Source organism: Aulonocara stuartgranti (assembly GCF_965226115.1).
Source record: "Aulonocara stuartgranti genome assembly, chromosome: 11".
NCBI lineage: Eukaryota > Metazoa > Chordata > Actinopteri > Cichliformes > Cichlidae > Aulonocara > Aulonocara stuartgranti.
The window spans coordinates 22,810,279-22,837,086 of record NC_138947.1 but is presented as its reverse complement, the minus strand read 5'-3'; the positions used below and the strand labels follow the sequence as shown (position 1 = coordinate 22,837,086).

Sequence of the window (26,808 nt, the reverse complement as noted above, 5' to 3'; positions counted from 1 at the left end):
AGTTTTTACCCCAAAACCTAGTATGACTCTACAGATAAGAGACACTCTGTAAAGTTTTGAAATGCAACAAGGCTCCTTGTTTCCAGCCCAGAGTGGAATTAGAGAACCTGTTTCCTCCAGTCACACCTCAGGTTATAAAAACATTGACCCAGCAACACTGGTACTATCAAATATGTTTTTAATATTCTCAAATGCAGCTGAAACAGAAAGGCACAAAATCCTTCATTCGTTTTAGTCAAAGTAAAAGTAGATGACTTCTTTAGATAATGAAGTTTGTTGAAGATATAGCAGAGGAGATATGAGAAAATACAAAGTGCAAGAGGTTAAATCAGAGGTGTGCAGCTGTGTAAGTAGCCTTGTACTATACAGACAGCATAGTTGGACTGGCCATCGGGCATACCGGGCATTTGCCCGGTGGGCCGATGGTGATTTTTAGCTTATATAAACAATAAAAGGCGGTGGATTGGCCAATTGGTCATGATCGACTCTGGGCTGGACCAATTAGCCGATGAGGTCGAACTTTAAAGTTCTGTATTTAGGTGTAAAGGAATGCAATTTGTCCCGAACTTCAGCAAAAAAAAGACACAAAGCTGGAGTTATTCTGTGTCTTTGCGCTGCATAGCTTCCTCTTCTTCTCTCAATCTCTCCCCCTCCCTCTCCTGTTGCTACTTCAATCATGAAACTGATCAATGATCAGCTGATCGGCTTTGCTGTCCTAAGTCCCGTCTCGTTTGTTTATCGCCCACTTTGCGCCAGAAAGACGAAACCAGCGGATGTCACGCTAAACAACAGCAGCACGTTTAAGCTTGATCAGCTGTTGTTAGAATTTATTTAATATTACTTTCTAGTATCAGCTGATGTTTGCTGGAGCCACAGCCGTAAAGGTGCTGGTCAACACACAGTCAACATACAGTTTCCCTCTCACCAGATATCCAAACCGATATCTGGTGAGAGGGAAACATGAAGATGAAACCAGGAGATGTCCTTACTGAATCATCAGAGCTGAACAGGTGATAGAGAAACAGGTTTACCTTTTAGTTGACATGAATGAGTTGAAGGGAAGTTATGAACTGTTTCTGAGAGACAAATAACACCAGGATCCTTTTCTACGTGGCTGACAGCTGGTAACTGTGCAGGGGCAGATAGGAAAGTTTTACCAGGGGGTAGGTAGTGCACTAACAGGGAAAGGGGGGCACAAAGAAATACTTTTCTTTCTTATTCTCATTTAAAATCTCTAGGTTTTAATAAATACAACCGTATCCAAAGTGGTTATCTGATGTAAAATGTATAAAAATTCATTATTGCATATAGTAGAGATGGCACGATACCACTTTTTTATGTCCGATACCGATATCATAAATTTGGATATTGGAGGATACCGATATGAATCCGATATAGTGTGTTTTTTAATCAATAAAACAGTTTTTAAAATATCTTGCTGCATTTTGTATAAGTTCATACTCAAGCTTAAATAAACAACAACACTAAAGCTATTCTGTTATACCTGTATGTAAAAAATATACTGCACCCAAAATATTTCATAGTTCAGCAATACTGATCAATCTAATAAACTTAAACCTACTCCATCCTTCCTATTCTGGTATTTTAAAGAGTAAGCAACCTAACTAATAGGGTTGCAAACTCCCAGAAAAAAAAATAGGGAACCACCCTCCACCTCATGATGCTTAATTGACGTAATCAACTTTAATTTGATGCAGCGTGAAAAAAAATGCACAGAAATAAATTCTTTTTCAAGAATAATTAAATAGATTCAACATCTTTCTTCTACAGAATTGCAGACTGCACAGATGGTATCTTCCCAAAGGAAAAAGTACTTTAGCTTACTAGGGTATATTAGACTTAACAGTTACTATATACAGTAATGGACTTCTATATATTTTGCATAAGATTAAAACTTTGGGTGTAAGATTCAGATAATTATTTAATAAAAGCTAGACATTTTAAATGAGAATAAGAAAGAAAAGTATGTCTTTGTGCCCCCTTTTCCCTGTTCATGCCTTATCGGCCCCCCTGGCTAAACTTTGCTAGATCCGCCCCTGCACAGTTACCAGCCGTCAGCTGCATAGAAAAGGATCCTGGTCTAGAAAGTAATATTAAATAAATTCTAACAACAGCTTATCAAGCTTAAACTTGCTGCTGTTGTTTAGCCGGTGGTTTCCTCTTTCTGGTGCAAAGTGGGCCAAAAATAAAGAAGAGAGACGGACTGGGGACAGAAAAGCCGATCAGCTGATCATTAAGCAGTTTCACGATTGAAGTAGCAGCAAGAGAGGGAGGGAGAGAGAGGCAGTCGCTCCATATAGTAGTTGTTAAGATTAACGTGGGAATGCTTTACAAACATTCAGAGATGAACTTACACACTTGCTTTACTTCTCTCTGGGATCACTTCCTGGGAGATGAAATGCTGGTTTGGTAGGGAGGCTACAAATACACACAGCTGCTCTATCACGTGCTACGGTTATGAACCGAGTTACGCCATGTCGCAAGTTTTGTGAGGTGCTTTTTTGATATTTAATGGATCGGATTACATTTTTTATTTCTCTCCGATATCCGAACCAGTAATTGACGTCAGTATCGGACTGATACCGATACGTAATATCAGATCGGTCCATCTCTAGTATATAGTAAATATTAAGTCTAATATATACAGTAGTAAGCTATAGTACTTTTTCCTTTGGGAAGGTACCATGTGTGCAGTCTGCAATTCTGTTGAAGAAAGATGTTGAATCTATTTAATTACTGTAGAAAAATAATTGGTTTCTGTGCATTTGTTTTACCCTGGCAATAAATTAAAGTCGATTAGGCGAAATAGGTGGTTCCCTATTTTTTTGCTGGGAGTTGGCAACCCTGCTAGTTAGGTATATGTAATTATTGATTAGGTTGTTTGATATTTCCAGTAAGTACTGTTTAAAATACCAGAATATGGAGGATGGTGTAGGTTTAAGTTTATTAGGTTGATACATATATACCAACAAGACAGTGTACATCAATGTCACAACAGCATTTGTTTTCATTCAAAGGCTTTATGGCTTTTCCTATAATACCTGGTGGGCCGTTCTCTAGTCAAAATGCGCGGTTGATTTTTTTGTCCCAGTCCAGTCCTGACAGACAGTGTTTAAGTCTCAGTGTATACAGCAAAATTAACTTAGTAACAGATTCAGTGATTCATTATTCAGCATCAAATATGACAAAATACTCAAAATGCTTTTTTGTTTATGCGGATTTTGTTATAAATGCAAAGAAATCATGCAGCATAATGCGATCCGGCAAATCTTTGCCCAAATCTTCAATGCACAGAAAACAATATTCCAGATCATACTTAGTAAATTACGATAACGCCTTTGTCCGCCACATTTTATATCTTTTTCTCTTTTACCCTGTTTAATGTAAAATAATGAGCATTGAGTACATCTGGACACATCTTTATGAAGCTTTTTGGAGTAAATATTTTGGTTTTTGTAAATATTTTTTGTTACTTTTTTGTGAGCCTTATGATCCACACATTTCTTTCAAAATCAAGTGCAAATTATCATCACAGTCGTCAGTTCCATACAAAATAACTCTAAAATCATTTGTGAAATTTAGAAAGTCAATGAACCATGTATAGCATCGCTTGATCCAGTCCCTCTCCACTGAAACATATTTTAATTCAGTTCATTTGTGATAACAGTAAAATGTGCCTGTGAGATGACACTTCTAATTGTTTCTCAGACCCACATAGTCCTGCTTTCAAGGCTTCCTCTGTCAGATCACCCTGTGGAAATTCAGCTCTGCAGGGACCATCTGTTTTAATCCTACAAACCTGAGTGTGCTGGCATGGACATTGATGTAGTGGTTTCTGGAAATGTGAGCTGACACTCAGTAGGTCAGTCCTGACAGTCTTGTGCTTTATGAGGAGCCCAAAGGACACTGTGAGCAGTGGTCATGGCCGCTCTCCCGGTTTCATTAAAGCACTGACCTGCTAAGACTTCAGTGCTAATTCCTTTCCCAAAGATACAAGGAAATAACAAGGAAGTATTCAAGGCTTGCTTTAATAATAGAAGCACTGCTGATGGTCATGATCGAGGTAATTATAAATAAGTGTGCATCCATCCATTTTCTTAACCTCCTATCAAATTCAGGGTCATTGGGAAGGTGGAGCCCACCCCTGCTGTCATAGGGCAAGAGGGTACACCATGCACAGGCTGGAGATAATTTATTATTTTGCTCATATCCAACTTTTAATATCTCATAAGTGTGTGTGTGTGTGTGTGTGTGTGTGTGTGTGTGTGTTCCTGTCTAGCTATCTTTGTGAGGACCAAAATCTGCATTCTACTATACTTGTGAGAACCAACAGTCAACGGTCCTCACAAGTTTGAAGGCCTTTTTGAGGCTCAAAATGTGTGTGTGTGTGTGTGTGTGTGTGTGTGTGTGTGTGTGTGTGTGTGTGTGTGTGCATACATCGAAGGTGTCTGTAGACACTAGTGCAAGTGAGTTATATATGTTAGCTGAGGGAACTGATGGGGGCTTTGTTAAAAATGTTAACCTAGTTACAATTTTAATATGAATTCTAGCTGTTATGGTGGTAGTTGCTGGAAGGTTTGCTTGAGTTAAAAGAAAAACAGTTTTGTGGTGATCACAGTGGTGACTGTGCCTAAATAAGAAGTGTTGTTGTTGTTGTTGTTGCTTTTCTTAGTTATTCCTCACAAGCTTGAGTAAATGCTCCACTACATCTTTCCTGGTAAGCCATTCTTGGAATTCCGCAATGACTTGTTTCCATTTAAATCTCGTGTGGCCTCCACATAGGAGCTCTAATCTGGCTCAGGAGCTTCTGGTTTCACCCTGTTGTATTTGTTGTTGTTGTGTCTGGTGAAATAAATGAATAAATAAAAAAACGGGGGAGGGGGGGCAAGCTATAAAATTATTTTATGAAAAACTTACTACCACTAATGTGACATCTGTTATTGCACCACAATACCACCGTGTTCGTGCAGTATATTTACAGCTGTTAAATCCATACATCAGCCCATGCGAAGCTGCAAATTACTAAGAGTTTAATCTTTCATAAACACACTTTTGCACTATTTGACTGTCCCATTAAGTCTAGTTCTTAATCCTTCTTTTATAATCAATGCCTGAACTGGGAGTGCAGGCAAGCTTACACTGATTTACCATCTTCATATACACAATTACAAAGTGGGTCCCCTGCTCTGGAGCTGTTTGTAAATCTGTCTCTCAGGCACACCACTCATGCCGCCACTGTGTGAAATCGTATGCAATTCCGTTGGCAGCTAAAAAAAAGCAACTGGATATGAAAAGGAAGTGTACTTTCATCCATTAGTTGTAGCTCTTAAACTGTAATCAGTCTCCATATTTCACACATAACAAGTGTGTGTTAATGACTTTGAAATAGCGCAAAGCCATGCCAGACTTTATATTTTAATAAACTCATGATACAGCCTACTTATATTACTTTATAAGTATAGAATTTATTACACACATTAGTATATACACACTGCAAAACTGATATTTCTATTTAAATCGCTTTCACAAAAGAATTTCCTAAATATGGGTTAAATAAATGATTTCTTATTCGTATTACGCTGGATCCATCTTTCAGAGGATTCCTGCTTGTTTTAAAAGTTTGGTCATGGAAATCCTACCACATATACTCTTACAACTGGTCTATATATGCATGGAAAGGGTAATGTGTGGTTTTGCACGTAAACATCAACGCACCGAGTGCTCCCTCACAATCACGTCAAACAAGAAAAACACACATGCGCACACGCAGTTGAGCGTGTGGCAAGCGGCAGCAGCTGCTGTGTGTATAATTAGAGTGTTTTGAAAGCTGAGAGTCGGACAGCAAGACTTTCACCTGCAGACTTAACGGTTACCGTGACAACCAATTATCAGCAATAGGACGTTAATGTGCTTATTTAGCGTCTCTGCGTGTGACACTGGTGCCCTGAGGCGAAGCAGTGAAGATGGAAGTGTGGGGATACTTATGACTGAACAGCTACTTCACCGTATGCCGAGATTTCTCTCCTTTCATAAACTCGGTTTCCATCTCCCGTCTGTGTTTTAGCAGACACGCCCACGGGTGATTATCAAAGCGAATAAAAATTCAAATTTCTTCCCCAAACGTTTAAAATACATTTAAAGGCAGTGTGTAGAAGTCACACAGACGAACTAAGAGCATCGACACAAACTAATAACAGGGTATTGAGAATGGGGTGTTAGAGGTTTATCAGGTGAAAAATAAAGAAAGGTGAAGCTGGCCTTCTTCTTTATAATGCCGTTTGACGACTCAGCATCCAGAAGATTGTAATGGCACTCCATCTAGTGGACTCTGCAGGGAAATGATGATTGTAGGGCTGATCTAGGCTGTATCCCAATTCAGGATCTGCAGCCTTAAAGTACGCATTTCAAGGCCGATTACATCACAGCGGCGCGCCGAAGGCTGTCCCAATTCAAAGGCTGCTCGAAATGCGGCCCTGAAATGCGTCCTTCATATCCCTGAATTTTAAGGCTGTGGCAGTGTAGACTTCGGCCCAACATATCCCAGAATGCATAGCGCGGCGGTGGGTGTGGATAATTTTGCCGAAAAACAAACGGCGGATGGGGGGCTCCCGAAGAGTAAACTTTAAGTAAGTACTGAATATTATGTCACTTATTTATGTGCAAATGTTTAATAACGAAGAACATTAAAACATTACTGTTGCCACATGTCGGCAAAGTTATGTGACGTTTGTACTAACTTGGTTTTAAAGCCTTTACTTTAAAATATACGCCGTTCAATAGCTGAGCTTAATCACTGGTGTCAAGCCAGCCTCCAATTCGAGACTTGCAGTCAAGCCAGCCTCCAGTTTGTTTTACGTTCCCTGTGTATTCAAAGTATTACGGGAATGGATGTGGAAACCGGATTTCAAAATAAAAGCCAACTTCGAGTGAATTAACAGATATGTTAAGAACATAATAACATATAATTTAGGCTTCTTTTTTTTTTACAAACTCTAATGTTAGATCTATATGACACAGCCTTGTACCCTAATTGTGCCCTGTCACTATCAAGGCCATCTTATTTTGGATTTCAAAGTAAAAGCCCTGTGAATCTTCATTTTTGAACTACTCTTTCAATGACTTAATAATGCTCTTAAAAGCAAAAGTCGTATTTCCAAATACTATTTGAACTTTATATCAACACTTTCCAACCACAGTCTTTTTACAGTGATACCATATCAATATCAAGTCAGTCTGATTTTGCCTTTCATAGTAATGGCCCTTTGAAATTGTCCATAATTGACTTAATCTTCTAACGATTCAAAATGCTCAAAAATGAAAAATTCCTGTTTCCACAGGGTAATTCCACCTTAGATCAACAGTATACAGCCCCACAGTGATACCATATCAATATCAAGTCATTCTGATTATGCCTTCCAAAATAAAAGCCTTTTTAAATTGTCCATAATTGACCTAACTTTCAGTGATTTCAAAATGTTTTAAAATGGAAATTTCCTGTTTCCACAGGGTAATTCCACTCCAGATCAACAGTATACAACCTCACGATGTTACCATATCAATATCAAGACATTCTGATATTGCTTTAAAAAATAAAAGCATTTTCAAACTGCCCATATCTGAGTTGCTCCTGGAACAATTTCAAAATGCTCTAAAATGGCAAATTCCTGTTTCCACAGGGTAATTCCACTTTAGATCAACAGTATACAGCCCCACAGTGATACCATATCAATATCAAGTCATTCTGATTATGCCTTCCAAAATAAATGCCCTTTCAAATTGAGCATATATACGACCTACTTTTTTAACGATTTCAAAATGTTCTTAAAAAGAATTTTGCTGTTTCCACAGGATAATTTCACTTTAGTTCAACAGTATACAACCTCACGATGTTACCATATCAATATCAAGTCATTCTGATTTTGCTTTCAAAAATAAAAGCATTTTCAAACTGCCCATATCTGACTTGATCCTGGAACAATTTCAAAATGCTCTAAAAAGGAAAAATTCCTGTTTCCACAGGGTAATTCCACCTTAGATCAACAGTATACAGCCCCACAGTGATACCATATTAATATCATTTCAAAGGGCCATTACTATGAAAGGCAAAATCAGACTGACTTGATATTGATATGGTATCACTGTAAAAAGACTGTGGTTGGAAAGTGTTGATATAAAGTTCAAATAGTATTTGGAAATACGACTTTTGCTTTTAAGAGCATTATTAAGTCATTGAAAGAGTAGTTCAAAAATGAAGATTCACAGGGCTTTTACTTTGAAATCCAAAATAAGATGGCCTTGATAGTGACAGGGCACAATTAGGGTACAAGGCTGTGTCATATAGATCTAACATTAGAGTTTGTAAAAAAAAAAAAAAGCCTAAATTATATGTTATTATGTTCTTAACATATCTGTTAATTCACTCGAAGTTGGCTTTTATTTTGAAATCCGGTTTCCACATCCATTCCCGTAATACTTTGAATACACAGGGAATGTAAAACAAACTGGAGGCTGGCTTGACTGCAAGTCTCGAATTGGAGGCTGGCTTGACACAAAGCTCATGTAGAAACAAACAAACAAATGAACAAAAGATTTTCTCCTTCATTTCTGTCAAACAAAGCTGTATGACACGTTTCTAGCTGTTAGTATCATGGTTGCTAGTCAACCTGGGCAGCGCAACGGAGGCTAGACCGTCCCATTTCATAAGCCTCGCACCACCGTCCTTAGCGGTCTTTGAGTACGCGGCCCTTGAGGATCGTTGATGCTGCGTACTTTAAGGCTGCAGACCCTGAATTGGGATACAGCCCTAGTGCACTTTTCCCCCCTTTTTCCATTAAAAGTGAATGAAAACAAGTTTCATATGACATATACAAAAATAAGAAACAACAATATCTACAACTACTTTATGTTTTCCACAGTTGGCTTAAAAACACAAATTGTATTTTTGTCCCCACAAATTGTATTTTTGTCTAAAGTTAAAACACTGATCTATAATGTTTTAAAACTGCGTAACTAATTCAACAAATACCTTTTAAAAGAATCACAAGTCAGCAAAAACATTTCATTTTAATTAATAATCTAATGTATTTGGCAGCAGCAAAAGCGTTATTTGTAAAACACTGAACAGACATTGTAAATAGCTAGAAATATTTAATTATATTTTATTTAAATATTTTTTTGTTTATACATATTCTTTTGAATCGCAAGTAGCAATAACAGCACCGGTGGCTACAGTCACATACAGCCATTCGCCTGCTCACTCAGTCAGCTGGACATTGTGCCATTATCTGAGATGTACCCCAGCTCCTACCCTGCATGTTTCTCCTGATTGCCCGAAAACTTTGAATAACGTCGTGAAATCTGACAGTATTTATAGCACGGAATAAAGATTATGATGATCTGATTTGCAGGATACACTGCAAACTGTGTAAAATCTGCTTTATCTTTTGATTTTGAAGTTGCATATCTAACAAAGAAAAGTGAACTACTGTACATCTAATAAGAAATGTAGTTTACATTTTTCAGTAGTTTCACCCAGCTATGTTCATTTACTTCTTCAACCCACTTTTGAATAGTTAACTGCTAAAACAATTTCATGTTATTGTTGTTCCTATACAGTCACTTACTCTGTTTTGATAAGCACTAGTATCTGTGCCAGTGGCAAGTGGAGAAATAGGCTAGCAGGGCAGAGCTTAGCCAGGGTTCACATTTTGATATTTTGACTTCACAGTGACGTGAAGCTGGGTAAGACCCATCTGCTGCCTTCTACTCTTCACTCACCACTAAATGGATTAAATCTTCTGTGCACACAGCTCTCATCTGGCTCTGTGTGTATGGTTAAAGCAGTGGTGGTAATATCTCCTAAAGAAGGCAGTCATGATACAGTCTGTTCTACTTCCGTTCAACCAGCTGTTACTGTCTGGGAAGTATCCCAGGTACCTATGTCGTTCCTCTGTCGTTCTCTAATTGCATATTTGAGTTTTATCAACTTTGCAAATGTGATGCACTTTGTCATGGTTTGTAAAGTCAAGATGAAAGAATTCGTCTTTAGCCAGAAATGATTTTCTAAAGCTAATCCAGAAACTTCTGACTTTTTGCCATCATGAGAAAATTCACATTTTCAGTTCATTATAATATAATAAAGGTTTTTTTTCCTTGAAAGAAAAGAAGTAGTATATAATACAATATTATTTGTTATCTGGACCATATAGTAGTATGAAAGTCAAGATTGATGTGTACCAGTAAAATACATCATGTACAGTACTGTTAAAACCAGCTGTAAGCCAAGATATGATACTGCATTTTCTCAACGAACTGCTCAGATTGTTAGAAAATACGCTGCAGCACAAATATCTGATATCTGATGCATAGCATCAAAAACGTTTTTAATGATAGAGTTTGTCTTAATCATTAGGTAGCCAGAAAACACCCAAACACTCAAAACACCCAAACAGAAAAAAGGATAGCATATTTAAAGTATTGATTATTAATCTACATCTTCAGAAACACACGGTTCATAGTACATGCAGCATTGATATGTAAATATTTTCTTTTAAGAATAATAATATTTGCTGAAACAGACTTGAAAAGATGGCATTGCTTCACTTGAAGACTTATTTTTAAGCAGATTTTAAATTTGCTGCTGTTTTTGTAAAACCAGAAATTTGATATGTAAAATTGGAGGCACATATTCACGGAATTTAGAATTTCACATTTGTCTTCTCTGTTTTTCTCGAAGGATCACATCTGATTTTATCCTCATGTTTGGTTTAGACTTTTGCCCAACAAGCAAAAGATCCCTGGTTCAATCCCAGGAACATGTGGAGCTTCTCCTCTGGTGATTCTTTGTGAATATAGGAGAGGTTGAAAGTATCTCTCATAAAGTGCTTTAAAGTTCCACTGAGATTAAATTAAAAGGCACTGTTCTCAGATGAACTCTTGCAGCGGCTTTAGGCTATCGAAATATTTCAAGCTTAGCACGGATTGCTTTGGTAAAAGATGTTTGTTGGATGTTTTTGTCGAGAGGACTGAAATTATAGGCCACTGGAGATCATTTTAGCTGCAGGTCTCTGCAAGTTCTACATGACATGCTGAGTTCAGAGCAGCTATCGGCGTTAAATCATAACACTCTGCATTAACAGAAGGGTCAAGCTTAGCGACGGAGAGCAGACTGCTTTGCTGTGAGAAACAGATGGCTCACTGAGATTAAACAGCTGACCTGCTTAGCTCACGTCTGAAGGTGCTGTGATTCCAGTGATGCCTCACAGCATTTTTTCTTTGTTATGAATTTATTTCAGTCTATCAAGCTCCCTATGGGTCAGATTTAAGAGTTGTTTTATTACATTTCACTTACAATTGTACAAAAAGTAAATCACATATTCAAAGTTTTAAAAAGTGGTGTACTAAAATCCTAGAAAAAAATCAATTAAAATTGAAAATCATAGGATCAACTTGCTTGCATGCAATATTTCTGATTGCAATGCAATGACACTTAAAGATAAGATAAGTTTTGATTTTGCAGGGCAACTGTTGGGGATAATTCCTTGTACAAATCCTGTGCTGGTTCTGTGGAAGCACAGCAGCCTGAGGTCAGATTAAAAAAGGAAGGTCCACTCGGTCGCGTGTGAACCAGGTTGCGATCAGGGCTTAAAAACAGATCAGAGTCAGAGGATATAAAAACCAGCTCAAACACACAGTGTGTCACAAAGAGCTCCAACTCTCACATGGTATCTGACTACAGAAATATCCAGATATACTAACAAGGAAAAAGAAAAAAATTATAAAGAGTTTAAGGGACATTCCTCTGCAACAGCAGCCATGGTTCTGGAGGAGAATGACTGTGACTCTGTCTTCAACCCCCAAATCACTGTGAGTATCATAGAGAAATTTCAACTTCTTGAGACCCTGTTTGCTTTTCTGCAAATTATACCTCATTCTGCTCAACATAGATCTGCTGCATCCCATGCATGCCAAAACAAGAGCTCGGGTTTTAGGAGGCTAGGGGTAAATCTGTTGCGATTGCAGTGCAAATTTAATGACTTTTATATTGATATCATATGCTTTTAGGCTATACTAGTAAAGCACTTTGAGGAGATCCTGGCTATATTTAACATGTTTTAATTTGTGGGTAACTTATACAGAATACTAGTTCCAGATTTGGACTCTTCTTTGATGCATCTTTGTTTCAGGAGGAGCATGTAGAGACTCAGTATGGGAATGTCCATTGTATCATGACCGGGACACTAAAGGGAAATCACCCTGCCATCCTGACCTTTCATGATGTTGGACTGAACCGTAAGTAGCAGCTCTCAACCCCAGCAATACAGTTTTTGTGATCTCTATATCCTCTAAATAAATAGAATAGATCTAAATACCAAAGGACAGAAATAAATGAAGGTGGAAATCCCTGGAGCAATGATGTCCAAACATGTTTCCATTTCTAATCTATTTTTGTATCTGGAACACAGCATGTTGGCTTTATCATGTAAGGGCCTGTTTCACACTTTCTAAAGTGTCTACAAATTGTTTACTTGTCTTCTTATTTTTTCTTATATTTAAAATGTTTACTGCTTAACAGTTCCATTTTTGTGTTTTCTTGCCACAGACAAGTCCTGTTTTGAGACTCTGTTCAACCATCAGGACATGTACGAAATCATCAGACATTTTCCTGTTTGTCACGTTGAAGCCCCAGGACAGCATGAGGCAGCCAAAACTCTGCCTGCTGGGTTAGTAGATGGTCTTTGTTACCCATTTCTCACACCACATGTGTATTTTAAGAATTAATGATGGGATTGTAAAATTATTTGATATGAGATCCCGTGAATGCTGATGGGAAAACTGACTTTTGACCCCTCAGTCACACCTACCCTACCATGGACCAACTGTCTGAAGCACTGCCTTCTGTCCTCAAACACTTTGGGTAAGACAGACCTGACACTCCTTACTTGGATTCACCTCTGATTTAAATCTGGACCAGTTAATCTTTGGCTGTGTGTTTTGCAGGTTGCGTAGTGTAATTGGTTTGGGAGTGGGAGCGGGAGCATACATCCTGGCTAGATTTGCTGTGAGTCTGAATCTTTTAAAAATAAATAAAGCATAAAGCCATTTTTGTTGTTGATCTTCTGGGCTTCTCTATGCGGATCTTTGCTCTTCGAGTCAAGTTACAAAGATACAGTTAGACATGTCTTGAATCGGAGATGTTGGGAGTACTTCAAATTCTTTTGTGGCTGATGTAGACTAACAGAGTCAGATCTTTTCATCTGTGCATGCAGCTGAATCACCCTGATTTGGTGGATGGATTGGTTCTGATCAATATCAACCCCAGTGCTGAAGGCTTAATGGATACGTTTGCAACCAAGGTAGACAATATGTAGTCAGATACAACCTAAATTTGATTCATTTTTACACCGGCTGCAATGAAACATTTTTTCATTGTTCCCTTTTTCAATTGTTCTTAAACAGCCCTAATGTCAATGCATTAAAGATTACTAAATGAAGGTCGCTTCACCTGGTGAAACTGTGTTACAGCTCACTGGATGGACCCAGACTCTACCAGACACTGTCATCGCACACTTGTTTGGAAAGGCAAGTTGTCAAGCCTTTTCTACAGTGTTCAATTTTAGTTAGCCTCAGAAGAAAAACTGAAATGCTCATCATAAGATGAAGTAATACATAATATATATTAAATATATTTATTTAAATTAAAATATGAAGATGACTTAAGATATATACACAGCAACTGCTAAATACAGAACATCTGTCTCCGACTTATAGGATGAAATCCTGACCAATCACGACCTCATCGCCACATACCGCCACCGCATCACAACAACAATGAACCAGGCCAATGTCAGTCAGTTCTTCCGCTCCTACAACCACCGCAACGCTCTTGAGGTGGAAAGACCCGTTCCTGGAGGAAACATCAACGTCAGGACTCTCAAGTTAGTAAAACCATTTGTCTTCATACAGAATCTTTTACTTATTTAATGACCCTTCTACAAAATCACCTCTTTTAATTCTGTCGTTTGCCCATCACAGGCTTGCATCTTTGCAACAGGCCAAGTCAATCCCAACCATATGTTTAGTCTCTCTGACTGTTTCATCTTCCTGTTGGTGTGTAGGTGCTCCACTCTGCTCATTGTAGGCGATAATTCTCCAGCTGTGGAAGCTGTGGTGGACTGCAACTCTAAGCTCAACCCCACCAAAACCACACTGCTTAAGGTAACTGGAGAACTGGTTGACTCAAAAATAAACACACGTGCAATATCTGATGTATTTTATTTAAAACTGTGGTGCTGATAAGTTCATAACCTTAGAGTGAATTATGCATATTTCTTTCTCATTCGTCCTCCTCTAGATGTCGGACTGTGGAGGGCTTCCTCAAGTGGATCAGGTGTGAAAACACATTTTACTGGCTGCTTTGAGAATAATGCAAATTCTCTCCTAATAGTTATGATCTTTCTCTCCACAGCCAGCCAAAGTGATTGAAGCCTTCAAATATTTCATCCAGGGCATGGGATATTGTAAGTGATAATGAACCGCCAACCATTAATGATGACAGCATCTAATTCAATATCTCAATTTCCTGTTTGTGATGGTCTTTATTTCATTAAGTCACTAATTTACTAGCTGGATTTTATATAGGTCAAGGCAATGTTCTGAAATAGCAATGAGCAAAAAATTAATTCATATAACTTTCCTGAAATCTCACTTTATTAACAAGAACCACCTCTGAATGTGTGTGTGTGTGTGTGGGGGGGGGATGAGACTACTGCTCACTGAAAGGCTCAAACAGTATAATAAAAGGACTCTGCTCTTCTTCCTCTACAGTGTCCAGTGCCAGCATGACCAGACTTCGCTCACGGACAACGTCCAGTTCAAGTCTTATGTCCTTGGATGGCCCACGAAGCCGAGCACATACCAACGAGCTGCAACGTAGCCAAATAAGTTCACACAGCAACGACGAGAAGCGTGTGCGCTCTCACACCGATGTTTCCATGGATAGTATTTCCAGTGTGAACCAGAGTGTCTCAAAGACCACCGAAGTGGCATGCTAGAGCACAGGCACTTCTAAGCCTCATGCACTTTTACCTCATCATAACTACCCAGGTGTATCTCACAGTCTTCTTAACTTTCCCATCTCTGGCCATCATCTTCCAATTATGCCCTTTCATTTGCACTATCTCTGCCTGAAAGGCCACAGGATATGCTTCCGTGTGACTTTCTCCATCCCCCCATTCGTTCTCAAATTTCCACTCTGTATGTTCTTAAACCTTCACTACTCTACTCTTTTACAATGCAATGCATGAGAGGTTCATACAATCTGAATGTATTCACTAAAACTTGAAGTGTATTCACTATAGAGATAATAAAGATGTAGAAATATGGATTAACTGGTGCAACAGTTGCATGTTTAGTACCAGGAATGTCTGTTGATTATATGCAGGTATGACAGCAGTGTATTATTAACTATTGGAAAATACCATGAATATTCACTGTAGTTCACAAAATGCTTACGCTTTAGTGAGAAGTTTTACATTAAGTTCAAAATTTAAAGCACTTTATATTTGTTCAGCACTTTATATTTATAATATTAAAGCACAATTTAAACATTTTTGTGGTGTCAGTGAATAATTATTTCTCTAAGCACACTATAAAATATTACATTGAAATCCCTAAATACAAAAACAGAAATAAGTACAGCCAGATACCAACAATCAATACAATTACTGATAAAATATTGCACTCTGTCGACCATTTATGTAAAGAATCACTGTTCACAGCATCAGTTGCATTTCAGGGTAACTGTTACTATAATTCTATTTACTGCTCTTTGACTACTACTAAAAAAAATGCAGCTTGAAATCTGATTAATCATGGTGGTTGAATCTGAACGTCACAAGTTTGTGCCTGCAAAAAGCTGAGAGTGTGGAAACAGAAAGAAGTGAGCCTAGTGACTTTTGTGATAACACAACTGAATCACAAACATCCAGTCTGAGCTCGAGTTACACGGCGAGTTTTGACAAGTACTTTGACAAGGTTTATTTTGTACTTTTTAAATCCCTCACCAAGAATCTGATAATACTGTCTATGTGCAATTCTAGGTACCTAAACTGCTCTATTTAAGTACAAAAAAACACTGGGGGGGATTTTAAATTGCATGTGTTACAAAAAAGAATGCCTTTGATGCCAAATGTGTCTTTTCTGTGATTCAGCTTGTTGCCTAAATAACAAGATATTTATAAGGTTGTAATAAATCCTAAAAACTCATGATATTTTATATGGCGCTTCTTCAAATGTACCACTAGATGGAAGCCTGTACCTCCTCTTTTACTCTGATATCATCTGCAGTCAGGCACCACTCAGGTTTATGCAGCCACACGCAATCCTAACAGACTGTCTAAAAGAGCTGCACTGAAATCAGTCACATAGAGTCATCCTTCATCACATACTTGGGTTTTAACATTACTCTTCAATCTCAGTGTTTTAGCTGGGTTTTTGTTTTCTTTGTTTTCTTTTGTTGTTTTGTTTTGTTTTTGTTGGGGGGGGGGGGGTATTTTTTATTGTTTACACAAGAAATTATGTGCCAAGGAAAAATAGCAGAGCTAAAGTGAATAAGAGGGGAAGCTGGAAAGAATTGGACACAGTTTTAAATGTGATTCTTTTTAAATAACCCTTTTAAATCTGGTAACAAATTGTAATGAAATGTATTTCTATTCAAACAACTGCCAGTCATTATTTTACAAGCCAAATAGTTTATACAATATAAATGCATTTATTTGGCCACTGCAGCAGGGTTTTTTTTTTCTGAAACCAGTCAATTAAACTGTGATTTGACTTTCTACCAGTCAATAACACAGCAGAAATGTATGTGTTATACAAAGCCTTAACCTTCTTACAATTCCTTTTAGATTAAGCACAATGTTTTTGTCCCAGTAGATGCCACGGTGTGTGACGTGCATACGTGGGCTGCGCTGCCACGTAATCACGGCATTGTGAGTTAATCCAAGTGTCTTGCATCATAATTTGCATCACACGTGTGCGTGGATAAAAATAATCTCTGTATTCAGAATGTGTCTGCATGAATGTGTGTTTGCATGGGCATAAGCTGGCTGCATGCATGAATGTAGTAGATGTGTAGGTGGGACTGTATGTGTGAGGAGGGGGGAGCTGTGTGAGTAGATGGATTGTTTTGGGCTTTGGCTGCGAGACAGTGGCGATACACAGTTAGAGGAAAACAAAGCAGCCAGCATCAAAGTCAATAATTGTGTGTGTGTGTGTGTGGGGGGGATCTTTATTTCAAGACCTCTTTTGTTTGCCTTACATCATAAAGCAATGATGAATAATGTATGACATAAATCTCTTAAGATTTAATTTAAACATGAGCTCTAGCACAGCTGTAGGTTCGCTGTGTCCTTTATTTTACTGTTCCTCTGTGTAGTGTGTTCCACTATGAAAATACAGAAAACTTAAAGCTTCCATCAGCACTGACATACATTTGTGAAACTCACTGTACATCTTTTTATTCAGTGAAGAAGCAAAGACGCATGGTTACAGACAAACGGTGTTGCAGTTTGATAGTGGCAATGACAGCTTTACTTCATCCTGCTCTGACAGTCCCTCCCGACACACACACAGACACATGCACCTCTTAAATCTTAAAATCAAATAAAGGTGTACTTCAATGTGTGCACATACTTTAGCCAGATTTAGCGAGGACTCAGTGTTTGATTTCTAATGTTTATGTATAATTTAGAGCCTGTCAGCAACCATATATACAGTAATTTCATGAAGTGCTATTGTTTGGATGCCCTATTAACTAGAACCAACTGCAAGAAAGAATCAAAACCTCAGAACATAATGTGTTTTCTCCTTAATATGGCAAAAATATGGGCTCAAAATAGATTTCCCTTCACGGCACTACAGAACGTCCTTTTTAACTGGTCATCAATACGTAAAACAATAAAATACCACCATAGTATGTTAAATGTGTGGATTTTTAAGACCCCAAGATTAGTGTACAATATAAGGCGGTTTTACTCTCCTGTGCCATTTTTCTTCATGTGACAAAATAAATAGGGGGATAGTGTAGTTCTCCAAAATCTGGATCTCATATGCAGAAAGATTTGGGGTCCCTTGATGCAGGCGTGGACACGTAGGGCCCCTCTCCTCCTGTCAATGAGCCCTGCCAGCTGCAGCCATGTTGTAAAGGATCAGGCTCCTCCAGCAGCAGCAGCAGCAGAGGCAGCAGCAGTGCTAACAGCTAGCGTCAGTGGACACCGACTACCGGGCACGGCGCTGTTGTGGACAAAAACAGACAGGGGAGAGGGACCTGGAGCACAGAGACATCCATCTAGCCGGTTTCTATTATCAGTGGATGTGCTAATAAAATTCAGACGCGCTGGCTGGATAAGGTGTCCGGTTACGGAAAGTAGGTGCGGTCGGGCTCCAGGGCTGAAGCGGGTGAGTATTGATCCCTCTTGGGGGCGAACTGAGTGGGAATAGCCCTGGGTTAGCTTAGCTAGCTTAGCATTAAAGGGGGGTAACATACACACACACAGACAATGGGGGTTAACGACAATGCACTTAGGTGTGGGTGTGTTTTTAGGAGCTGGCATGAGGGTTTAGAGTGAATTAGCTGATGTGAATTACAAGTCGTTTTATACACGGCGGAGTAATTTGTATTCCTAACAGACAGACAGTGGTGCAGTGGCCGAAACCACCCCTCTGTGTTTCTCCGGTGGGTGCAAAGGTCCAAACCAGGCAGGATTTCTGTCATGCGGAGTAACAACGCCTTTGCAAAACAGCTATGTTTTGTTGAGCAGTGAGTGGCTCACACTGAGACTTATCTTTTGCAGGCAATGGTTTGGAGACAAAAGGGGGAGACAGCCTTTACTTAAACCTGAATGTCTCAAGTGTTTTGGGGGCTGTTTGCTGCCTTGTCAACCTCAATATTGCACACTGATCACTGAACTAGGCCGATTGAAATGGATTAATATTTGAGCAGATCCTGTGGGGTTTTTTGTGTGTTTTTTAGGGCCACAAATCATTCGTGAGCGTGCTTGATGGGATTAAACAGAAATCTATGCATAATGGTAAACCTGACAGAATTAAACCTGGTTCACAGCTTAGTGCCCAGCAGCTCTGTGGTTGAAGGTTTGTCAGTTATTTGCTTTTTTTGATTTCAGGGTTTTTTTTTAATCCAAGCTGCCCTGATTTGTCTCCTACAGATGTCTGTTTTCCTGATGCTTTGCCGTCTTGTTTCCTGCCTTTATGTGGCTGTTACCACAGATCACATCCCTGCAAACATCCTCTAGCAGCAAAAACCACTGGGTCAGGAAACCAAAGTGTGTTCGCAGATATTATGATCTGATCATGGACAAAATAACCATGCTTGACATGGAATATACTTCTCTCCTGAAAAAGGGATATGACCACTTTTTTTTTTCTTAGTGAATTATCAAGAAATGTCAGTTTCTGGTACAATTTCCCTTCCAGCGGATGCCTTTCTGTGTAGATACTATTAAAGCACTCATTAATGTTTGCTCGAGTGCACATCCCACCAGTGCAGCAGTTGATGTTTTTCACTTCTCTGTTTTTGACTGCATATCAAGCACATTTTTCATTATTCTGAAAAATTGTGCACATGTGATGATCGTGCATGAGTTTTTATTTGTAGAAGTGATGCTTGAAAGGGAAAGGAATGGCTTTGTTTCCGTGTCTGCTGCTTGGTCTCCTCACCTTTTCTCTTGTTACTTCCACTGAGATGAAGATGCATGAATGGGGAAACAACAATTCGGATATTGGATTGATTTTTTTCCCTTATCCCTTTCTTTAGTGATGATGGGTCTCACAAATTCGACAGGCAGAATGGTGGGATATGATGGGAGAGTTAGTTGGGGAAAGAATGAGAATCAAGCATTTAGAAGGAGGAGGCAACAGTTTGGAAATGAAACTCAGCCCCCCAGGTGTGTCAGTCCTAAACATTCAGTGGGCGGGTGTTTTCACTCTCCTATAAGTGACAGCATACAGTACAACTAGGAAGTGCAGAGAGAGAGGAGAGGAACGCACAGACATTCATGATTTAGCGGTGGACCGGGCCTCTGCGTACTGACTGCCAACATGCAGTTCTGGGATTTCCTGGGTTGCACCAATGGAGGTATGTATGTGTGCGGTTATACTGATGGCTTTGTGAATCTTCTTGCCGTTGATTGGATCGGTGTGTGCTCTGTGCGAGGCAGGTAGAGAGGGTCTGGCAGGCAGAAAGCTGGAAAGGAATTTGTTCTGTGCACTGCTGTGCAAGCAGTTGCATGTGAAAAACCTCACAGACAGGTAAAGAGTGGAACACAAACAAACAAGATTAGGGGACTGATAAGGTGTCTGCCCATTGTGTTTTATTTGTTAAACCTGGTTGGTTCCTTCTCATTTTTTTAGATTAAGTGGCAGAGATCTGTTTGTTTGTAGCTTTAAGCCTAAATTAAAAAATCTTTTTCTTATTTTGCTGACTCGACGTAACTTATGAATCATAGCGTGACTGTGCGCTGTCCTGTCTGCACGAAGCGTATTTAAACTTTTCTTGGGAACAACTCTGAAACCCCCTCAGCTTGACGTTCGATTATAACAAAAACTGCTGTGATTATAGTTCCTAAACGTTGCTCTCATAGTTTAGAGGAACTGGCACCTATGTCAATGAAATCCAAAAGCTAAACAGGAGTAGGTTTAACTCTTAGCGAGATGATCACATGTAACCCTGACTTTTCTTTTCTTTTTTAAATCCTAACCAGCTTTTCCTAAGTTAAAACTGTATCTAAGTCTTTATTCATACAGACAGCTTTTTAAGGTGGTTTAAAAAGCATATTGGAGTCCAAGCTTGTAGTCTTCTTTGTTCAGCCACATTTGGTTATACTTGCACCGCAAAGAGTTAAACATCAGATTTCTTGTTTTGTCCAACAACTGCCCACAGTTATCAAATGTCCCTTTTTTCTTGTTCAGAGGACTGTAAGTAGCTGAACAGTTTTTCATATTGCCTTTATAGCTGAAAATCAGATTGTCCCTACGCCTATAGAAAAAAGGGAATTCAGTGTGTTTGTTTCTGCAATATTAGCTTACATATAAAACACAAACACACCCGTAGAATCTATAAAGGATATAAAACTCCAGCTTATGATCTCAGTTAAGTTGTGTTGTCTCATGTCTTGCCTTAAATGTGGTTACTTTATTGTGCTGCATTGAATTCCAGGACACTTCGAGCTCCAACACCCATCCTGTGCCCCAGGCCATGTTTTCTGCTATTGCGCCAATAACTATAACTAAGATACCTGATGGCTTGTGTCATATTTTTCACGCTTACAATCATAAATAAAAAGTAGCTTTTGCTTTAAACGCTTCCTTAGCTGAAGCAGCTATCCATAAACTTTCCAAGTTTGTAAAGTGACAGATTAAACATGAGGTCATAGGATATACAATATGCTTAACTGTAGCCATATAGACGTTTAATTTCTGCTACAAATTTTGGAGGACAGTGTTACAGTTGGTTTGTTGAAGTTGTTGTCATATTTTCAGGTAATACAGAAGGAGGCTGTCTTGAAAGATCAGTGACTGTATGACTGGAAGCGAGCGCTCATGTGTCACCATCAGTCTGCCCTTATTTGCATCCACAGCTCACTGTTTTGCTTAAGTTATTCCATGTCGGTCATCACTGACTGCCTGTGAGACGTTCAAATCAATTTCAGGGCCTCATTCTAACATAATTTTGCTGTTTAGCTTTCATAGTTTTAAAGCCTCTTCTAAGGAAATGTATACGCAGTGCATCTGACTATCGCCTGTATCTGACAGCGCTTTTCTTTAGGTAATTAATAGGTAATTATTTAGATAATTATTTTTCAATTACAGTTTTGCCTTCCTAACATTATACAAACAAGAATAATTATAATGAAGATAAAATTCCTGTTTCTTCTGCGTTCTGTTTTGCAGTCGTACATTTGTTTTGTTGTAAATACAACACATTCCTTTCCTGTACAGCTGTGGCTTTTGCCCCCATCTAAACTCAGACTCACTGTGGCAGGTTTAGATCAATCCACATGAATATTTTAGAAATTCAAGAAGGTCCACTGTGAAGATATTTTCACACACAAAAAAGTTTAACAGTTACGTTATTCCAAAATCCATTACCTATCATATCATTATTAACAAAGTGGTTATGATCATGATTTTTCATTTCTTTCTTTTTTTTGCCATAGTTGGGTAGTTCTCAGTTTGCTGAACAAGTATGGCCTGTTTCAAAGGGTTGCCAGCAGAAAGCCACTTCTCACTAAAAAGAACATGGCAGCACAGCTTCGGTTTGCAAAGTTGCATCTGAGCAAACTGCAAGACTTCTGTAGATGTTTGGCCAGAGTGCACAGCACCATGTTTGGCGAAACAGAAACACACCATTCTAGAGCAAACACTTCATAGCAACTGTCATCAAGATGGTGGAGTCGTGATGATGGCGGCCACAGCACCTGGACATCTTGCAGTCATTGAGTTGAGCGTGAGCTCCTCTGTATATCAAAGTATTCTGAAGTCAAATGTGAGGTTGCCTGACTGACACCTGAAGCTTGCCTGAAACTGGGTCATGCAAAAGGACAATGATCCCTAACACAACACCAAATCTATAACAATGGCTGAAAAAGAAAAGAATTAAGGTGTTGCAAAGCTTAGAGCTGTAAACAAATGCAAATAAATAAATAAATGCCAATTAACCTCAAATGAACTGAAGTAACATGGTACAAACTACTGATTCATGGGATGTATTTATTTTTTTCACTGTGAAAACTTTCACATGACTCTATGCCATCAGGATGTCTTGCAAACGTGCAGTATTAGACTGAAATGGCAAAGACTAAATGGGAAATCAAACTGAACATTTTAGAAAGAATTACATGACAGTCAGTTAGTATCCATATCTGTGTTCAGTCCAGAATCAGTCCAGACTGCTATGTTATAATATGTTAAAAGTCAAGTCCTTCACCTCACACTGACTTGTATAAAAAGGTGTGAGATGATTAGCAAATATGTATTTATAGAAGAGATTAAAAAAGGTATGCCATTGACATTACAGATTAATGTTTCTGCTTATAAGCTTGTGTAAGAAAATGAAATGAACCTCAAGTGTTTTGAAACTAGGTTTGATATAGTCATCTGTGATCGGTCACCTTGGCTGTGAAGGTTCTTGGCTCATAGGTCTATTTAATGCTAGACAGTATTTATTTTTTATTTTTTTATAGAGTAAATGGATTGGGAGGTATTTTATGTAATACATATATTAGATCAAACGTTTTGGGTAACTAATCCCTTTTTCTCAGTTCCTGAAAGTATTCTAAGATGAGAAGGTTCTGCTAGACCCCGGTGCTGCTGTGGTTTGGTTTAATGTGTTTATAAATGTTAACTTTGGGGCAGTGTACTGCACACTGAGGTAGAGCCATAAAATGGCTTATAAACGAAAGAAACTATAAATCTATTAAATCGGTGGAAAACCTGCAAGAACAGGAGGGAATAAAGTGGGTATCTGAGAGAGCATACTGCACACGTGCCTCGTAAAATCACAGATTTGAATAAAATAAATAATAAAGAAAACAATGTGATCTGAAATTTAATCATTAATTTGTTCAGCCAGAGAGAAGACATGATCCAACTTCACAAGGCGCTGACTGGTTTCAAAAAATAAACCTGTCTCACCAGTCACTTTATTAGGTACACCTGTTCAACTTCTTGTTAATACAAATAACTAATTAGCCAATCAGATAGAAGTAAGTTAGATAAGTAAGTAAGATAGAAGATGACCTGCTGAAGTTCAAATTGAGCCTCAGAATGAGGAAGAAAAGTGATTTTAAGTGACTTTGAACATGGCATGGTTTTTTACACAACACATCAAACGTAGATACAGATTAGCTTCAGCAGCAGATGACCACACCAGCCGAAGTAACCTATGAATTGAGGTTACCGTTGCACAGGTTCTCCAAAATTGGAAAACGGATAATTATAAAAACATTGTCTGATCTGATGAGTCTTGATTTCTGCTGTGATGCATGAATGATCGACCAACAGGCATTGATCCACTGTGTGAGTTGTTTGAAAATATTTTGGTAGCCTTGGAGCAAAAACCACAGCCTACCTGGATATCGCTGCTCACCATGTCCACCTCTTTATGGCCACAGTGTGCCCATCATCTGATGGATACCTCCAGCAGTGTAACACACCATGTCACAATGCTCAGATAATCTTAGACTGGCTTCTTGAACAAGACAGAGTTCTAAAATGTTTCCAAAAGGCCTATCTGGAGCATCTTTGCAATGTGGTGGAACGGGACATTCCTATCGTGGATGTGCAGCCAACAGTTGTACGGTTACCATCTGATGATGTCGTGCCAATGCGGCCAAAATCTCAGAGGAATGTTTTCAGCGCCTTGTTGGATGCAATGAAGAATTCAGGCAATTCTAAATAAAAAAGTAAAAGGAATCCAACCTACTACTGACAGGATATACCTAATACCTAGTTCTTTAAAGGTCCATTTGAGTTTAAGTTGTAATGTCTTCAGGTTCTTATTTTTGTTTTTCTTCTCTAATGTTATAGCGGTAAAAATGTAATTAAATAAAGTCCTAAGAATTTTTTTGATTCTTCTGCTGAATTGAGTTCGTCTGACTGCACTGGAAAGTGTAGCAGTGAACATATTAGCTGCTTACTTTTGGCTGCTCCCTTATTCACAAGGGGCTGATTAATTTGGCAGCTTTTTCTTCTTATTATTTCTAACACTCGATGACCTTCCTGATGGGGAACAGAGAGATCTATAGAACCAGCTATATATTGCTGATTAGGTGAATACATAAACCACTATACTGAAACTACTCTGGCTTCTGTTGGTCTGTGTATTGTGAGTAGGCTATAAAGGCTACTACACAAGTGTTTCAGGTGAAGAAAACTTAAGCTTTGTATCATCAGCAAATCTTCATTTTTTCTGCTTAACATTAAAAATCCAGATGTGAAAAACTGCTCTGGTGTAAATGAGAACTTCCCTTCCTTGTGGTCTCAATACTGCAATAAACCTTTTTTTTTTTTATAGCTGCTACGTACAGGGACAACTACCTCATTAAAGCCTTAGCTGCCACTGTGGTGACTGCTCTGATGCTGCACTCAGTTCTGTTCCCTGCTATTCTGTTGTACTGTGTTCTGACAGGCTGATCAGTGCAAAAGGCTGTTGTTGTTTTCATGATGAGAATGGAGTTGTGCAATGCCCTTAGCATGGTGTCAACTGGTGTAGCCTCTGCGATTTACAGCCAGAGGCAATAGCTTTTTCACTCTGAGTGGGAAAGCAAAAGAATAGGGGCCAAGAGCATGAGGGAGCAAATATGACAGAGTAGGAAGGAGAAGCGCTGAAGTGTGTTTATGCAACTGAAAATGTCTTCAGCGGCTCTATTGACAGATGTATCCTCTCTAACAGGCTCTAGTCTGGGGACATTATTTGTGGATTTTAAAAGTTTGATTTGGATTTAAATCATTTCTCATGACAAAGACAAGTCTGTTGAACTACATATGAAGATGTTTTGTGTCTGTGTTGTACTAATGTTGCCATGCATACGGTAAATGTTTAAAATATGTGCGGCTGTATTTATCACATTTTAAAGAGCAGTGGCGGTTTGGGATATTACTCTTTGATGTATATTTTTAAATGTCAAGAAACATTTCGATACATCCTTAATCCTTTGGTGTTCTTTGCTGAATGTACTGCCAGTTCTAGCTTTAAATTGCCGACAATCCTCCATGTTGCATTTATCGGTATTGAATATTACACTCGGTGTGAGGTACAGCGGAGAATAATGCCAGGATTGGAGTTGTGCTGCTTTTTGTAACAGCATGCTACTTGTAGCCAGCGCTTTGGACTCAACTCTGTCAGGAACAAACAGGATTATGTGTTTACAGGAAATTACTGTGTGTAAAGTGGTAGAGCATACTCTGAGCATCAGTGAACCAATGAGAAGTAATAAAAACACACCATAAAATGTAACTTATTGGAATCCACGCACGGTAAGTTATTACACGGTATCCATTCATCCATCCATCCTATTTTCTGCTCTTTAACTGGTGACAAGCGCAGGAGGACATTGAGGTGTTCCCAAGCCAGCCGAGAGTATGTCCTAGAACTGTATGAGAGACTCCTTTTAGTAGGACATGCCGAAAACACCCCATCTGTGATGCCCTTTTCAGATGCCCGATGTGGAAAAGAAGCGGTTCTGCACTGAGCCCCTCCCGAATGATTAAATCCCCTACCTTGTCCTAAAGGGAGAGCACAACGTTATTTCAGCGGAAGCTCATTTTCACCGCCTGTGTCCCTAATCTCATTCTTTCAGTCTCTACCTAGAACTTGTGGCCGTAGGTGAGGTAAGGGAACATAGACCGATAAATCGACAGCTTCACTTTCACACCCAGCTCTGTCTTCACCACGGCAGATTAGTAAAGCATCTGCATCGCTGCCAATCCACACTGATCCATCTATCATTCTCCCACTCCACTCTCCTCTCACTTGTGAAAGAGACCCCAATAAACTTCTCCATTTGGGAGAGCAGCTCTATGACCTGGAAAGGGAACTCCACGCCCTTTCTGGCTGAAAACCGTGGCTCGAGACTTGGAGGTGCTAACTCTCCTTCCCACCATTTCACACTCGACTGCAAACTACCCCAGTGTGAGCCAGAGGTAGATGTCTGATGAAGCCAAAAGATCTACATAATCCACAAAAGGTATTCCTGAGGCCACCAAAGC

The 26,808-nt window shown here is 39.0% G+C and overlaps 2 protein-coding genes across 20 annotated transcripts in view; both read left to right on the top strand.

The window, feature by feature from the left end:
* The first annotated feature begins 2,291 nt into the window (after nt 1–2,291).
* Nucleotides 2,292–15,644, top strand: LOC309716638 (protein NDRG1-like). Of its 6 annotated transcripts, none has more exons than XM_082550564.1 (13): nt 2,292–2,467; nt 11,831–11,886; nt 12,207–12,312; nt 12,623–12,743; nt 12,875–12,937; nt 13,021–13,081; nt 13,290–13,376; nt 13,546–13,602; nt 13,792–13,958; nt 14,139–14,238; nt 14,375–14,410; nt 14,489–14,540; nt 14,848–15,644. In XM_082550564.1, the coding sequence occupies exons 2-13, from the start codon at nt 11,836–11,838 to the stop codon at nt 15,072–15,074; spliced, it is 1,128 nt and encodes a 375-aa protein (XP_082406690.1). In that variant the 5' UTR covers nt 2,292–2,467; nt 11,831–11,835; the 3' UTR covers nt 15,075–15,644. The 6 variants fall into 6 exon arrangements, with proteins under 6 accessions (XP_082406690.1, XP_082406687.1, XP_082406692.1 ...); XM_082550561.1 differs by having other exon boundaries at nt 11,759–11,886; XM_082550563.1 differs by lacking the exon at nt 2,292–2,467 and adding an exon at nt 6,435–6,647 and having other exon boundaries at nt 11,834–11,886.
* Nucleotides 15,645–18,057: 2,413 nt separating this feature from the next.
* The window catches only part of LOC309716781 (focal adhesion kinase 1-like), a 64,939-nt gene continuing 56,188 nt past the window's right edge, over nt 18,058–26,808 (top strand). For 5 of the 14 annotated variants that reach the window (XM_082550814.1, XM_082550811.1, XM_082550812.1 and 2 more), the window contains exon 1: nt 20,060–20,176. In XM_082550814.1, coding sequence (XP_082406940.1) covers nt 20,140–20,176 — 37 coding nt within the window. In that variant the 5' untranslated portion in view covers nt 20,060–20,139. Of the gene's footprint in view, nt 18,481–19,927; nt 20,177–26,808 lie in introns of those variants that run through there. The other 9 variants (XM_082550808.1, XM_082550810.1, XM_082550804.1 and 6 more) reach the window with 4 other exon arrangements.